Source organism: Petaurus breviceps, unplaced genomic scaffold (genome assembly GCF_028583685.1).
Source record: "Petaurus breviceps papuanus isolate PSGF00001 unplaced genomic scaffold, PetGlider_PUasm1.0 229, whole genome shotgun sequence".
Lineage (NCBI taxonomy): Eukaryota > Metazoa > Chordata > Mammalia > Diprotodontia > Petauridae > Petaurus > Petaurus breviceps.
Genome location: NW_027185903.1, coordinates 7,208,007 through 7,223,129, shown reverse-complemented (window position 1 = coordinate 7,223,129; position 15,123 = coordinate 7,208,007). Strand labels below are relative to the sequence as shown.

At 40.2% G+C, this 15,123-nt stretch overlaps 1 protein-coding gene across 1 annotated transcript in view; it reads left to right on the top strand.

The window, feature by feature from the left end:
* Positions 1 to 1,432, top strand: part of CPLANE1 (ciliogenesis and planar polarity effector complex subunit 1) — a 148,359-nt gene extending 146,927 nt beyond the window's left edge. The window contains exon 52 of the mRNA XM_069096163.1: positions 494 to 1,432. Coding sequence (XP_068952264.1) covers positions 494 to 499 — 6 coding nt within the window. The 3' untranslated portion in view covers positions 500 to 1,432. The remainder of the gene's footprint in view (positions 1 to 493) is intronic.
* Positions 1,433 to 15,123: the final 13,691 nt, after the last annotated feature.

The window sequence follows — 15,123 nt, the reverse complement described above, 5'->3', positions numbered from 1 at the left end:
ATGAACAGGCAGTTTTCAGATGAAGTAATCAAAGCTATATAAAGTCATATGAAAAATGCTCTACATCACTATTGATTAAAGAAATGCAAATTCACATAACTCTGAGGTACCTCCTCACACCTACCAGATTGGCTAATATGACAAAAAAATAAAATGATAAATGTTGGAGAAGATGTGGGAAAATTGGGACACTTATGCATTGCTGGTGGAGTTGTGAACTGATTCAACCATTCTGTAGAGCAATTTGCAACTATGCCCAAAGGGCTATAAAACTGGGCATACCCTTTGATCCAGTGATACCAACACTAGGTATATATCCCAAAGAGATTTTTAAAAAAGGAGGTGGGGGGGAACCTATTTAAACAAAAATATTTATAGCAGCTCTTTTTTTGTGGTAGCCAAGAAATGTAAATTGTGGGGATGCCTATCAATTGGGGAATGGATGAATAAATTGTGGTATGTGATTATGATGTAATTATTATTGTGCTATAAGAAATGACAAGCAAGATGATTTCAGAAAAGCCTGGATTTACATGAACTGATGCAAAGTGAGATGAGCAGAACCAGGATAATGTATGCAGCAACAGCAGTACTGAACAACTGTGAATGACTTAGCTATTCTCAGCAACACAGTGATACAAGACAATTACAAGGACTTGTGATGAAAAAATGCTATCCACATCCAGAGGAAGAACTGATGGTATCTGAATATAGACTGAAGCATACTATTTTTCACTTTTTCTTTCTTTTTTTTTTAGTTTGTTTTCTTTCACAAAACGACTAATTTGGAAATGTTTTACATGATTACACATGTATAACCTATATCAGATTGCTTATTGTCTCAGGGAGTGGGAAGAGGGGTAGGGAGGGACAGAATTTGAAACTCAAAGGAATTCTTTTAAATGAATGTTAAAAACTGTTTTTATGTTTAATTGGCGGTTGGGGAAATAAAATATTAAAAACATTTCACAGGAAAATACTTATTTGCTCATAATGGTTTTTAACTTTTGGTTAAAAAAGATCACATTACATAGAGTATCTAAGCCACATTGTTCAGCTAGTAGAACACTGATTTATAATTTCTTGAATTTAAAGTTGGGTCTATATTTGAAATGATGCAATTTTAATTTACTGTTATGATTCTAATTGAAAACAGAAAACTGAAAAGTCATGAGACTTGAAGGATATCATATTTCTTTCACCAAATGAGACTAATGGGTCTCATTTGGTAAATACTTCATTTGTGATTCTAGTAAATTTCTGATATTTGTGTCAAGATTTCCTTCGCTACAATGTACTACTGCTATAAATAAAAAAAAAAACAACTGAGATTTTTGGGAAGGATCCTATATTGTGCACTGTCTGTTAAACATATACGACAATTAATCTCATTATTTATTTCAATGCATTAAAATCCTAGTGCCTAAAAGTGTTGAATGAAATGTAATTTCAGTGACATCAAATACAAACAAGAAATACAAGATGAAAAATATAAACCAAAACAACTTCTCACCTTGCAAACTGGCAACATGACAAAGATGGGAATATTGGAGAGGGCTGTGTAAAGACAGACAAAAGTCAACCATTCCGGAGAGCAATTAAAAATTACAGAAAGTTTCTAAAATATCTATGCCCTTTGACACAGAGATTTCAATCCTAGGCATGTTCCCCAAGGAGGTCGATGACCACAAGCTCCTTATCTGTAGCAGGGACCCAAGCTAATTCCTGGCCTTGTGCCTGAGGTCTGTCTTGGGATCCCCACTCCCCCTGCAAGATGTTCTGTGGGAAGCTACTACTTGCACCCCTATATAGACATGTTAGCTAAGGAAGAAGAAAGTGGATTTGAAAATAAACCCACTTCTTAGTGGGTTGTACCTTTAGGAACCCTTAAGTTTGCAAAGGCTCTCCCTTAGAACATGCACCTTGGTCTCCCCCTAATCCTTGTAGCAAAATGCAGTAGATGTTGATTTAGACCAGCAAATAAGCAAAGACAGCTAGAGCAGCTGGGTGGCACAGTGGTCAGGGGTTAGGACTACTCATCTTCATAAGTTCAAATCCTGCCTCAGACACTTACCCCTGTTTGTCTTAGTTTCTTCATCTGTAAAATGAGTTGGAGAAGGAAATGGCAAACCACTCCAGTATCTTTGCCAAGAAAACCCCAAATGGGGCCACAAAGAATTGGACGTGACTGAAAAAAAAAATGAACAAAAAAAGCAAAGGAAAACCAAATGGAGATTTTTGGGTGGTAGTCCAGTTTATCTAGACTAGTCATGCCCTCTCTGCCTATGCCCCAGGCTGAGGGCAGGGACATTTTTGCCTCCATGTGAAGAAACTGAGGCAATGGCAGCCTGGCAGCCTGGGCTGGAGTCAGGAAGTCCTGAGTTCACATCTGTCCAAAGATACTTACTAGCTGTGCGACCCTGGCCAAATCACTTATCCTTTGTTCTCCTCAGTTACTCATCTGTAAAATGGGGACACATTGGAGAAGGAAATGACAAAAATGGTACTCCCGTGTCTTTGCCAAGAAAGCCGAATGGACTTGTCCATGAGGTTACGTAGAGCCACACATGTCTGAAGGATAAGGATAACCACAAATGGGGATATGATAGGACTAGCATTTCTGGAATGCAACTTCTTTCCTCCCACCCACAACATGAACCTGTTTGGCCTTACCTTTCCTGTAACTTCCTGATTATCTAGGAGGATAAATAGTTCCAGTTCCATAAAAAGTGAAATCTGGGTCTCTCAGATTTGGTGAGTGTCTTTAGCTATGACCACACAACCACATGGGTGTGGATTGACTGATCAACCGGTGAAATCTGCATTGGAGGTCAGGATGGCTGTGGCTTGAACAAATACTGTTGTGCAGGCAAATGGGACACTTTGGGAATGAGGTGGGGAGGACAGTCAGACCCAACTGCTGCCCTGCTAGTCAGGCAGAAGGGGATGAGCTCAGGAAGGAGCTTTGGGGGTGGCTCCTGAAACAGGAGGTTGATAAGAAAGCAGAAAATGGTCAACCCATGGGGGTTCCCCACCCCTGCATAAATCTCTGCCTCATTTGGATCCCCTGGGGGAAGCCAGAGTCCATAGAGGGAAAGAGGATTTTGAGCACAGTATCTACGTAGACCCTTTCAGCAACCTATAATCATGTTACTATGGGTAAGGCCCAGTGGAAATCCTCACTTACCTGACCCCTTTCATGGAGTTAACACCAAACAAAGTGGACACCCCAGCAGAGTGGAAGACATTTCTTCAATAGTGATAGAGAGATGAAGGAAGCCGAAGTACTTTGTTATAGACCAGATACCCTTTCAACAAGGAAGGCAGCTGACAGCTTCCAGTGGACTAGTGGGAGCTGAACAGTCAGCATGCTCAACTCCAAAGCTGTTCACAATCCTGTCAGTGGTGTAGGCCAGGTCGCTCAAGGTGAATGGTATGGGAGTAATCAGATTTACCCAGGCTTTCTCTGTTCCTGCCGCTAAATCTTGTCAGGAGTGGTTTGCTTTAATCTGGGAAGGAATTCAACACACCTTCAGGTCCTTCCGCAGAGTAACTTGAACTCTCCCTTCTCCTGCCACCTCCCACCTCTGGGCACGGATGTACACCACTTTGTTGATAACATAATATCGATCGGGCCAGATGGTAGACACAGTGGTGGACACCCTAGATCAGATGGGAAATTAACTCTAAGAAAATACAAATTTCATCTTGATCAGTCAAATTTGGGGGAATAAAGTGGGTAGCGCAAAACCCAGAGGATTCCAAACAGTCTACAATAAGCTATTGACATTTGCTTCCCCACGTTCTAAGAAGGCATCCCAGAAACTTTTTGGACTCTTTAGGTTTTTGAGAACCTATATTCCCCACATGGGTATCCTGATGGGATCCTCTTACATCCCCCCAATCCATAATAGGCAAATCTGGACAAAGGGTGATTATATGACCCTTTATCCTATCTTCAATAGCATCTAGAGCCCAGTAAGAGTCGAACACTAATTCTCAGAAATGGCAATGGTAAATTAGAAATCACCTTTGCCCGGGTTCCTCTGGTGTTTGTGCCCTTCATAAACAGGTGGCAACTAGGCCGGAGACTAAGGCCTCCAGTCCAGACCCTTGAACCCTGCCTCTTCTGCTGGTCCAGTGAACAACCACCTACAAGGTCCTGGCTCCTAAGAAATACCCTTCTGCCTGGTTAACTGATGGCTCCATTTGTATATACAATTGGATTTTGGCAGCCACTAACCTGGTAACAGGAAATGGATACATGTCTGTAAAAAATCAGTGCTATCCTGGAAAGGTGATACCTCTTAACCAGTGGTATCTTGGGTCTCATTTCCATAAAGACTTACCTGCTGAGGATGTACTGTTTTTGGATGAGGTTCTGGCTGATCCTCTCCAACCCTTCCCCAGCACAGAGTTGTCTTGGCCCCAAGGTCCTTACCTCCTCAGAGGGCTCCATACACTCTGGAGAAGCAGCTTATGTCACCCTCAATTAGTAGACTTTCTCTTTCTTCTTGGATGGTTTGGGGAAGTCCTTCCCAGAAAGGAGAGGGGGAAGGGTGGGGTGTTATTGCTGGGAGACATCTTGCTTTCTGGTATAATGGGGGAGATGAAACTGTTATGTATTTACCCAGAAGAAAGGGGATCCCTTAGTTGACTTGGTAGTGATTTTTGAGCCATTGGGTGAGAATAAGAGATTTTATTTAGCCACTGTGGAACTAGGGAACAGTTCATCCAGAGGCCTCTGAAGGGGAAAAGATTTTGTATGATCCTCTTGAGGCATCTCTGAGGGAGGTGGAGGTTTGGGCAGGTGGGCCAGGGAACACTGATTGTATGGTGGTACCGTTCTATGTCTTTAGATCCTGGGATAGGTTTCATGAGAGGCTCATGACCCAGTATTCACTTTCCAATAAGTGACCTGGATAGGTGATGAAGAATTTCTGACTGTACCGTAAGTGTCCCCATCCTGACCCTGATGTTCCTGGGGCTGCTCTTGCTTTCTGTCACCACCTCACTCCAAGAGTAGAAATCTGCAGCTACAGTGGAAGCGCTGTCCTCCCTACTATGACTGTGGTGGTTCTGGTACTGCTCTGGTTTGTTGTCACTGATCTGCAATGGGATACATGCCATGCACTGAAAAGATTTGGCCTCATTGATGACATAGGCTTGTGACTTGGTCCTTCCAAAGAAAGAAGAAAAGTCCTAGAATTTTTGACTTTTGTTCTCATCATTTTTGTTTTATTTTTGTTTTTTCACCTTTTCTACTTCTCCTACCCTTAGTACTACTCATGACAGGAGGAATTTCTACTATATAAGCCTTTAAATGATAGAAAATAAAGGCTGGGCATAGCCAAGATAGCAGAGAAAAGGCAGGGACTCACCTGAGCTTCTCCAAATTCCCCTCCAAACAACTTCTATGATTTTAAAAATGCCTCAAAAAGAATTCTGGAGCAGCAGAACGCACAGAAGGATGGGGTGAAACAATTTTCCAGCTCAAGACAACCTAGAAGGTCAGCAGGGAAGGTCTATCAAACAGGGGTGAGAGTGGAGCACAGACCAGTGCAGGCTTTGCCAATGCAGGCTATGCCCCAGGAAACCAGCAGCAGACCTGGGAGGTGACTGAATCAGTGGTGGCAGTGGCAGCATCCAGAACTTGCAGTCCACAGATGCTAAGTGGGTCAGACAACTAGTCAGAAGAAGATTACCGGGGTCCTTCTGCTGGTACTGGGGCAGGACTCTGTTGAATTGCCCATACTCAGATCCAGGTTAAAGTCCTGGGTCATAGTCTCAGGGTGAGGAAGAGCACTAGAACACCATTTTGTGACTGCAGGATCCTGGTCACAGTTCCAGTGCAGAAAAGAGTGTTTGTGGTCACAAACACAGGCCAGAAGAGTAGTAAACACATCTCTCCTAAGAGCAAAACATCTTAGAAGAACCAAAAACTTACAGGTCCCCAGAATTAGCTCTGAAAACAGCTGGACAAAAAACCGGAAGCCTGAGACACTGCTCTGAAAGCAGAGCCCAACTTTAACAGAGATTTAAAAGTTAAGACATATGGGATGGCTAGGTGGCGCAGTGAAAGAACACTGGCCCTGGAGTCAGGAGGACCTCAGTTCAAATCCGACCTCAGACACTTCACACCAAACTAGTTGTGGGACCTTGGACAAGTCACTTAACTTCAATTGCTCTACCTTCCCCCCTCCAAAAAAAGCAAAAAGCAAAATCTAAAATAAAACAACAACAAAAAAAGAAGAGTAAAAGTTAAGACATAGTTTGGGAAAATGAGCAAACAACAACAAAAAAGGTACTGACCATAGAAAGTTACTATGGTCACATGGAAGATCAAAACACAAACTCAGAAGAAGACAACAAAGTCAAAATTGCTGCATCCCAAACCTCGAAGAAAATATATAAATTGGTCTTAGGCCCAAAAAGAATTCCTGGAAGAACTCAAAAAGCATTCTAAAAATAAAATAAGAGAGGTAGAAGAAAAACATTGGGGAAAAAATGGCAGTGATACAAGGAAATCATGAAAAAAGGAGTAAAAATCTTGGTAAAGTAGGCACAAAAATACTGAAGAAAATAGCTCCTTAAAAACAGAGTAAGCTAAATGGTTAAAAAAGGCACAAATATCCAATAAAGAGAAGGATGCCTTAAAAAGCAAAAATGGCCAAATGGAAAAAAGATATTAGAAATTCACTATAGAACTCCTTAAAAAGCAGAATTGATCAAATGGAAAAGGAGGTACAAAAACTGACTGAAGAAAATAATTCTTTAAAAATTAGAATAGGGGAGAAGAGGTGGCCAGGTGGCTCAGCCAGTAAGAGCACCAGCTCCAGTGTTGGGATGACTTGGGGATCAAATCCGGGCTCAGCACCATACCCAGAAATAACTGGCCATGTAACCTTGAGCAAGTTACTTAACCCCAATTGCTTAAAAAAAAAAATTAGAATGGGCAAGTGAGAACTAATGACTCCATGAGATGTCAAAAAACAATAAAACAAAATCAAAAGAATGAAAAAAAAAGAAAATGTGAAATGTCTCATTGGAAAATCAACTAACTTGGAAAACAGATTGAGGAGAGGTTACTTAAGAATTATTAGACTACCCTGAAAGCCATGATAAAAAAAAAGCCTAGACATCATCTTTCAATAAATTATCAAGAAAAACTGTGATGATATTCTAGAATTAGAGAATAAAATGGAAATGGAAAAAATTCACTAATCACCTCCTGAAAGAGATAAAAAAATGAAAACTCCCAGAAATATTATAGCCAAGTTATATCAGAGCTCCCAGGTCAAGGAGAAAATATTTCAAGTAACCAGAAAGAAACAATTTAAATATTGTGGAGTCACAATCAGGACAACACAAGACTTGGTAGTTTCTACATTAAAGGATCAGAGGGTAAAAGCTAGAAATTCAACAAAGAATTACCTACCCAGAAAAACTGAGTATAATCCTTTGGAGGAAAAAGTGGACATTCAAGGAAATAGTGGACTTTAAAGCATTCCTGATGAAAAGACCAGAGGTGAATAGAAAATATGATTTTCAAACATAAGATTCAAGAGAAGCATAAAGAAGAGGAAAGAAAAATCATAATGGGTTTCAATAAGGTTAAGCTGTTTACATTCTGACGTGGGAACATACTTGTAACTCATAAGAACTTTCTCATTCTTACGGCAGTTAAAGGAGTATACATAGACAGAGGGCATGGGGTGAGTTAAAAAAAAACAAAATTAAGGAGTTAGAAAGAAGAATGCACTGGGAGAAGGGAAAAGGAAGAGGCAGAATGGTGTAAATTATCTCACATAAAAGGGGCACAAAGGAGCTTTTACAATGGAGGGGAACATCAGGGAGGTGGGGAAGAGTATGTGAAATTTACTCCCATTGGAAATGGCTCAAAGAGGGAATAACATACACAGTCAGTTTGGAATAAAAATCTATCTTGCCCTACATGCAAGTAGAGAGGAAGTAGATAAAGGGGGGGGGGCGGTGGAATTGATAGAAGACAGGACAGATTGGGGAGGTAATAGTCAGAAGCAAAACACTTTTAGGATGGTCAGGGTGAATAAAGGGAGTGAGGATAGGATAAATGGGAGGAAAGAAGAAGGAGGGAAATACTCAATATTCAACTGTGGGGGAAAAACACTTTTACTATAAATTTCTCTGATAAAGACCTCATTTCTCAAACATATTGATAATTGAGTCAAATTTATAAAAACAAGCACCATTTCCCAACTGATAAAAGGTCAAAGGATATAAACAGACAGATTTCATATAAACCTTGGGATTTTTTTTAAATCATCCTTATTATTTCTTATAACAAAATGGTATTCACCACATTTATGTATTATAACTTCTTCAACCATTTATGATGGATACCTACTTAGATACCATACTTTGTTACCTCAAAAAGGGCTATACATATTTTCTAGGTTTTATTTTGCTTAATACTGATCCCTCCTTTGATTTTTTTTTTCTTTTTGGAGGGCAATTGGTGTTAAGTAACTTGTCCAAGGTTAAGTTTTTTGTGTGGGTGTTAAGTGTCTGAGGCTGGAACCGAACTCGGGTCCTCCTGACCCCCAGGGCTGGAGCTTTACTCACTGAGCCACCTAGCCGCCCCTCCCTCCTTTGATTTAATGTCTAATTCCTCCTTTTCCTCTCTTTCCTTTTCCTGGTGAAATATTTTATGTATCCAACTGAGTGTGTGTGTGTGTGTGTGCTCACTCATGCATATTCTTTTCTCCTTTGACCAGTTCAGATGAGAATGAAGTTTAGGTGTCAGATGCTCCCCCTAACCTCCTCCTCTTTGTCTGAATAGATGTCTACTTGCAGGTCATAATCATATAATTTTTCATAAACTGTTTCCCCTTCCCCCTAAGTATATTCCTTTTTAAATTATCTTTCCATCCTTCTTTTATTTTTTTATTTTTATTTTACTTTATTTAATTTTTTAAGCAATTGGGGTTAAGTAACTTGCTCAAGGTTACACGGCCAGTTATTTCTGGGTGTGGTGCTAAGTATCAGAGCCTGGATTCAATCCCAGGTCATCCCGACTCTGGGGCCGGTGCTCTTACTCACTGAGCCACCTGGCTGCCCCTCCATCCTTCTTTTAAAATGAGGAAGACTTAACAGAACTACTCCCAGGGTGGTGGGGGTGGGGATGGGATAAATACATCATCTACCCATATTAGAAAGTATGAAATTTATTCTTGTTTAGTCCTTTGTCATTGTTCATTCATAATTTTTTTTTAATGTTTCTCTTAACTTGTGTGCTTTAACTCCGAAGTTTCTATACAGCTCTATTCTTTTCATCTAAATTGCTTGAAGTCCTCTATTTCATTAAAGGTCCATTCACCACTGCACCCCCTGCAGGATTAGAATCCATTTTGCTCAGTTTCAGGAAATGACTAGTGGATTCCTTCTATTGCACTTAACCTCCCAGGGTTTTTGTGAGGCTCAAACCAGATAACATTTCTATATTGCTTAGCAAAGTGCCTGGAACACACTAAGTGATGAATAAATGCTTGTTCCTTTCCCTTCCCCTTCAGCCTCTGTATTTCTTTTTCAGTTCTTTTTTCTACAGCTCTCATTTCTTTTCTGTTTTTCCTTCTAGTACTCTCATTTCATTGACAAAAACATTTTAAACTCTAAAACAAAACATCCCTAGCTTCATCTTTTCCAGAAATTCTATTTGAATTTATGTTCAAGCTATTTTTTTCCCTTTCTTTCAGGCTTTGTTTTTAGATGTTTTGGAGTCATTCTATTTTTCTGGGTTTGTGTCTTGAGTGTTTTTGTCACTGTAGTAGCTTTTTATGGTGGAATTCTTTCTGTTTGTTTGTTTGCTCATTCTTCCAGCCTTCTTCCTTTACTCTGGACTTGATGTTAAGGCTGACCTCTGTGTACTTCTGTAGGAAAGGGCTGGCTGGTCCTTTTGCTGCTTTCTTGGGAGTACTGAGTGCTATGCCATTCAAAGATCTCAGGGACAGCTCAGGCTCAGCATCTGCAAACTTCCAGCAGTCTGAAAGTGGTCTAATGCAGCGGAATGCCTAATTGCTGATCCTTGGTTTGAGTTCTCCAAGTTTTTAATATCAGTTTGGGCCTGAGCAACAATAGATTGCTGTTGGACTCAGCCATGGTCAGCCAACTGGGAAGTTTTACTGGTTTAGTGAGAGGACTGTAGGCTCTCATTTGGTCTGGGATTCCTGCCCTGATTACTCTTCTGCAGGCCTCAGGCTGCCCTCCTCCTGTGGTCACACTGCTGCTGCTTGAGTTTTGCACTTGCTCCTCTCTTTAACCTGAACCTCTCATGACCTGAGACTGCTGGGGTGAGGGTGCAGCGCAGTTGTCAGTCAGTCTGCTCTGGATCTGTAACCTTAAACTGAGTAATGGGCTACAAAGCTGCCAATCCACACTTGTCTCCATCATGGTGCCCCAGGATGGGTCTGGGACTTCTTCTTGTCCTGGCACATACTCTCTAGGTACTCAAGTGATCACCAGCGTCCTGCACTTGGCCCTGTCCCCAGTGTACAGAGACCTGTTTCCCTATACCAAACTTGGCTGGAAAAACAACTTACCTTTTGTTGGATTTCTCCACCGGGATTTGGTCTGATGTATTTTCCAGATATGTTTGGAGGAATATTGGCAGGGGGGAGCTCCTTGCAATGCTACTTCCTGCTACTCCACCATCTTGGCTCCTTTTTCAATACCTTTTAAGGAAAAACGAGCCTGATTTGTATGGAGTGTTTAGGATATTGCTCTTACCACATGTGGAAACCCACCACCCCCTCTCTTCTTCCTCTGATCCTTACTAGACGATCTCTCCCCTGGGAGCATCTGTCGAGCTGGTTCATCATTCTTTAGAGGACAAGCAGCTTTTTACTCCTTGGAGCATCCAAGGCTCTCTGCTTCAACGTGGATTCCTACTTTATTCCTGAGATCCCAGTGTTCAGGGCTCTTTCCTTTGAGGGCCTGGAATCTTACATCTTTTGGCACAGTTCAGAATTCATATTTGCCTCTTTAGATTCTTGTTCTTGGTTTTCACACTGAAGTTCCCTCCCCACTTTTTCCTCCAGTTTAAAGTAATATTTTGTTGCTCATGATAACTTGGAGACTATAGTGACCAGTTCCTTGGCCTTCTTTATCTTCTCTTTTCAGAGACCGGCAACCCTGCACATTGAGCACTGCTGCTGTCACTTGTTTGTGTTTCTACTGAAGCCATCAGTCCAAGGCACAGCAAAAATTTTTCCTGCTCTCCGTATTAGCTGGAAGTGAGATCCTCATTTTTTGGAGAATGCAAGTCCAGTTTTCATTCTCCTTTTCGCCTTTTTAGCATCCTATCAAGATTTTGACCATTTTGTAGTAACTTGACATAGAGTAACTTTGGTAACATCATTTTCTCTGCTTAAATAGAATGTTGTATCTTTTGGTAAAGCTACTGATGCCACCTTGTAACTCTCTATAGCACCTGATAGACCCAAATTCTTTCCCCCTCTTTAGAAGTTTTTCCTTGAATCTTTCTCTTCCTTCAGACTGAGTCTTATACTCAAGTCCTCCTTCCCTTCCCGCCCACCCCTGCCTGAAGAGCTCCCAAATTACTCCTCTCCAAATCTGATTTCTGACCTTCTTTCCAATTCCAAAACTTTCCAAATCTGCCTCATTCCTCAAGCTCTTCTCTTTCCTCTATACAACCTTTTCAATTGGAATTCAGAGTTCAGAATTCTAATTTTGCATTGATTTGTTTTTCTGGGGCTGGGTTGAATTTCATCGTTGTAGAGAACTCCCAGTGTGAAAACTCTCTTCTTTGTGACAGACTGGAAAGTCACGTGCGCAACTTGTAGTCTTAGCCAGTTGCCTGAGGGCACTGAGAAGGTGTGACTTGTATAGATCATACTGTCAAAGGCAAAGCTTGAGCCTAGGTCTTCCTGACTTCAATATCTTTCTGTTCACCATGTCAGCTTCCTGTTCTAGGTTCTGATTTTAATATTTGTTCCAACAAGCCAACAGTCTGCATTGGTAACTTATCATTTCCTTTGCTTGAATATAGTCAATTATGTCTTTAGTGATGTTACTTGATTCTAACCACATCCAGCTGCCTTGTAACTTTTTTTTTCCAACTCTCATTTTATTTTTTGCTTTTTGGAGGGCAATTGGGGTTAAGTGACTTGCCCAAGGTCACACGGCTAATTACTCATTCTATTTTTTTTAATTTTTGTTTATTTTTAGTTTACAACATTCATTTCCATAAGATTTTGAGTTACAAAATTTCTCCCCATCTTTCCCCTACCCACCACCCCAAAACAGAGATCCCACTGAATACCCCCTCCCCCAATCTGCTCTCTCCTATATCTTCCGCCTTCCCCCCTCTGACTTTCCAGTAGGGCAATATGGATTTCCATACTCCAGTGCCTATATATCTTATTTCCCAATTGCATGTAATAATAATAATACATTTTTTAATATTTGATTTTAAAACTTTGAATTCCAGATTCTTTCCCTTCTTCCCTCGTCATCTACCCTTAATGGGAAGATAAGCGATTCAATAGAGGTTATACATGTGTAGTTACACCTGTTTTCACAAAGAAAGCATTCACAATGTTTCTATATAAAGCTTCTGTATAAGCTACAGGTCTCTGACTTCTCTGCTTACTTACTCCTACAGTTTTTTAAAAACATTTTTTGCCTTCTCTTATTTTCTAAAGGTACTGAATATTAAAGTATACCTTGATTGAACTTAGAAGGCCTTATTGAATTATTTACAGAACTTCATTACCTCTTCATCCTTTATAACAGATGCAAGTGACAATTCTTTTCAAAGTGGTCATTTTGTAAAACTTATCATGAGTACAGCACAGGTCTCACAAAATAAAGTTTCTTGTTGCCTTTGAATGCCTGCCCATTAAAACCAACTAAGCCAACTCATTCATTTGTCTTTCTGAGGGAAAATCTCCTCCCATTCCTCACTGAGACGTACCTTTCTTTTTTTTTTCCCCCTGGTTTTGTTTCTGGTGAGAATGCCAAGATGAATAAAATTCAACTTCTCTAATAGTATATTCACCTAGTCATTGGAAAAGGACCTTGCATTTACAGTATCAGCAATTATGTTAATTTTATAACTGGTCTAAAAACTATAATTTTTGGCATCTTTCTGCCACTGTCACTGCAGAAGCAGCAGGGGCTGCACTGGAGCAAAAACCATTTTGTACTTTCTTTATGAGTTGCTATGACCAAAGTATTAACCCCCATGTCTGGCCTACTAGTGATGTCCTTAGATAGGCTAGTCCTTAGGAAGCAGATGTCTGTCGTAGAGATAGTACTTGGTATTCTTCAAGCATGGTAAACCTCTGCTGGCATCGCTTTTAGAAGATCCCAGGGTCAATAAGTTATGGTTAAGCTGATGATAATAAAAATTACAGAGGAACCAAGCTCTATCGTACTGAAGACATAAAAAGGGCACCAGATTAAACAATTTCCAAGAAATCCAAAGAGAAATAACAGCTAGCCTTTCCATCTACTCCAAGGAGCATAGCCAGAAGCCTTTGGACACTGGGAGAGGAATGGAACTAGTAAAGGTGGCACCCATTCAGGGACACAGTACTTTCACAATACTTTCTTACTCAATACAGCCTATTGGCTTTCTTACCAGGGATGATCAAGGAGGCCCTTGAAGACTTCAGTCCTCTCCCTGGAACTTTTGCCTGCCAGCCAGTGTCTTGAGCAGAGGTACATGAAGGCAGGTGGAAGCAGCTCAGAAAATCTTGGCCTGGATAAAAAAGGACTGGACTACTCCAACCAAGAGCCTGCCCTGACAAAAAGTCCCAAATCAATAACTGAGGTTGACCATATGAGTAAATGGAGGGAGAAAACTATGGAATAATAAAGGAACACTGTGTGTCACGCAACACCCAAAAGGTCAGCCCAGAAGAGAAAACAACACAAGTGTAAGCAAAGTCTCAGAAAAATAAATGGTTTGGCCACAGAGAGACAGTACTAGCTAGAGCCCTGGAGCCAGTAAGACCTGAATTCAAATCTAGCCTCAAATACTTACTAGTTATGTGACCGTGCAAGTTACTTAACTGTTGACTGCCTCATTTTCCTTAACTGGAAAATGAGGATAATAATAGCATCTACCTTCCAGGGTTGTTGTGAGGATCAGATGAGATAATATTTGTAAAACTGCTTAGCTTTTAACTTAACACAGCCAATGTTAGCTGTGTGACCCTGTTTGCCTCAGTTTCCTCATATGTAAAATGAGTTGGAGAAAGAAATGGCAAAACACTCTATTAACTTTGCTGAGAAAACTCAAAGTTGGACAAAAATGAAATGACTGAACAAAAAACGCTTATTGAATTGTCTTGACAATGACTTCAAAAGACAAGAAATATTAGAACAATGTCAAAAGATTAAAAAAAAGGAAGGAAATATAAGGTAGCTACTATTAAAGGGAATAAAGGGAAAAACCAAGGGAGAAAAAAGAATGAATTTAAAGATGATCAGATTCCCTGAAAACCATAACTAAACAAAGTACATTTCCACCCTATCTATCTTCCTCATGTCCCCCTTTAGGGCTATCTTGCAGTAGTAGCAGGCCAATAAATAATTTGGGCTAATTTGTGTTAATGATTTTCTTTAAGAGTACCGGAAATATGTTGAAACCAGCCCTGCTGGATTCATGACTTTCCAAAATGTCTGGAGGTGTTACATGGGCATTGACTTATACCCCAAATTTCCAAAATCATTAGTCCTTGAGTTTAAAAAAAAATGGGGGGTGAGGGAGTTTTTATTCTTTTTCATTTTTTGTATTTTAATGAAGTAAAAATACTAGATTATAGGAGGGCATATAACTTATTCTTACTAGTCATTAGACTAGGAAAAAAGAGGATATTATGTTTAAAAAAATTATAAATTGAAAATTCCCAGGGTCATAACCTAAATTGAAAGCTTCTAGGTCAAAGAAAAAATACTACAAGCAGCAAGAAAGCATTTAAGTACCGGGAGACCAGTTAGGATCACACAAGACTTGACAGCAGCTACTAAGGAGCAGGAGGAAAAAAAAGACTTTGAGTATGATATTCCTAAAGGCAAAAATAAAGGTTTGTATCCAAGAATAACTTACCCTGTAAG